Genomic DNA, 1,971 nt, shown 5'->3' on the forward strand with positions numbered 1-1,971 from the left:
GTTTCCCTGCCTCTGTTTGCCTTATCCTTCATCTTTCAAAATTAAAAAAGGATCAAATCTGGCTTGGAAAGAGGACAGCTGAGAAAAAAATGGGCTTTAAGTGTAGGAAAAAAGAGTAGGGTAGTGTGAAAAGGAGGGAGTCTCTGTCTTTTGAGAGCTTGTCTGAAGGTTCTAGAAGGGGAATACAGCAACTAGCATATCTATGGCCAAAGAACTAGCCTTTATTGGGGAAGGTGTTCCTCTTCCACCGAGCTCAGTTTTGGGAGGGACACATATGGAGTGTTGAGGGAGGATGGGGACACTTGCTTCATCAGCCAGATCAACCCTTGTAATCAATGAGGTTGCAGATGGCATAGCCAGATCACTCTCACATGCAGGGTCTACTTTTGGAAAAAAAACAAACAAGTATTTCCTTGTTCCCTAGAGATGGCAGGAAAATAGTTTTATTTGTTCTTTTGTTTGTTTCTCAGGGTCATGGCTATGGAGCTCTGGAACCACACCTTCCTATCGAGTTTCATCCTCAGAGGTCTGCTCAGCCACTCATCATATGACTTCTTCCTCTTTTCCCTGGTCCTTTTGGCCTTTGCTGTGGCCCTGACTGGCAACATCCTTCTCCTCCTGCTCATCCAGGGTGACAGGCGCCTGCATACTCCTATGTACTTTTTCCTCAGTCAGCTCTCCATCATGGACTTGACCATGGTTTGTGCTGTGGTGCCCAAGATGGCAGCCAACTTTCTCTCAGGCCATAAGTTCATCTCTTGGGCAGGCTGTGCAGCTCAGATCTTCCTAGTGGTCATGGTAGGAGGAGCCGAGTGCTTCCTCTTGGCAGTCATGGCCTACGATAGGTATGTAGCTATTTGCCACCCTCTGCGGTACTCTGTGCTCATGAGCTGGAAGACCTGCTATCTGCTGGCTGTGGCATCCTGGATAGGTGGGGTGGCCGACAGTGTGATCGATGTTGGTACAGTCTTCAGCTTTCCCTATTGTGGCTCTCTGGAGGTGGACCATTTCTTCTGTGAGGTCCCTGCCCTTCTGCGTCTCTCCTGTGCTGACACCTCCCTCTTTGAGGACCTCATCTATGCCTGCTGTGTGGTCATGCTGCTGCTGCCCCTGGGAGTCATTGTGGCCTCCTATGCCCGGGTCCTCACAGCTGTGATTAGGATGCCCTCCACTGAGGGGAAGCAGAAGGCTCTGACCACTTGTTCCTCCCACCTGGCTGTGGTGGGCCTCTACTACAGTGGAGCCATATTTAGCTATATGCAAAGGGCCTCAGCTAGGACACCAGCAAGAGACAGGGCCACCTCCATCTTCTACACCATTCTTACGCCAATGCTCAACCCACTCATCTACAGCCTGAGGAACAGGGAGGTGACCAGGGCACTGAGGAAGATGCTGGGAAGGTGGAGAGTGTAGGCACTTGCCCCTCCCTCTTGGGCTTCCCTTCTTGGCCTGGCCCTTCCTCTGCCACCCCCATTCTTCCTCTCTGCCTGCACTGACTCGGACAAGTTGGGGCAAGGCTGTGAACTAAGCAATCTGCTCACATTTAGGATGCTTGGAAGGAAAGTGATGGGGTAACAGATGGTACTTAATTTGTTTCACAATGAATCCCCCCCACCCCAACCCAGCACTATAATTTCCACCAATTAAAGACCAACAGATACATTGTTTACATTACCAGTAGGATTGGCAGGTCAGCCTTGCTTCTGAATTATATTTTAAAAATAAACCAACAGTCAGCAGTGGTGGTGAATGCTTGCAATTCCAACTATAGAAGAGGTTGAAGTAGATGCAAGTTTGAGGCCAGCATGAGTAAATGAATGAGATTCTCACTCAAAATAAAATAAAGGGGTGGTATATAGCTCAGTGATAGAGTGTTGCCCAGCAATCATGAGGTCTGGTTTTGATTCCTATAGACACACACACACACACACACACACACACACACACACACACACATACACACACATGCAA

The 1,971-nt window shown here is 48.9% G+C and overlaps 1 protein-coding gene across 1 annotated transcript; it reads left to right on the forward strand.

The window, feature by feature from the left end:
- Nucleotides 1-474: 474 nt before the first annotated feature.
- On the forward strand, nt 475-1,413 carry LOC143399078 (olfactory receptor 2M3-like). The gene has a single exon (XM_076855803.2). It carries the CDS (start codon nt 475-477, stop codon nt 1,411-1,413), a length of 939 nt encoding a protein of 312 aa, XP_076711918.2.
- The last annotated feature ends 558 nt before the right edge of the window (nt 1,414-1,971 follow it).

This window comes from Callospermophilus lateralis, chromosome 5, assembly GCF_048772815.1.
Source record: "Callospermophilus lateralis isolate mCalLat2 chromosome 5, mCalLat2.hap1, whole genome shotgun sequence".
Taxonomy (NCBI): domain Eukaryota; kingdom Metazoa; phylum Chordata; class Mammalia; order Rodentia; family Sciuridae; genus Callospermophilus; species Callospermophilus lateralis.

Excerpts from the sequence above, each read along its gene's own strand:
- LOC143399078 (XM_076855803.2), top strand. The coding sequence starts at position 475 with ATGGCTATGGAGCTCTGGAACCACACCTTCCTATCGAGTTTCATCCTC.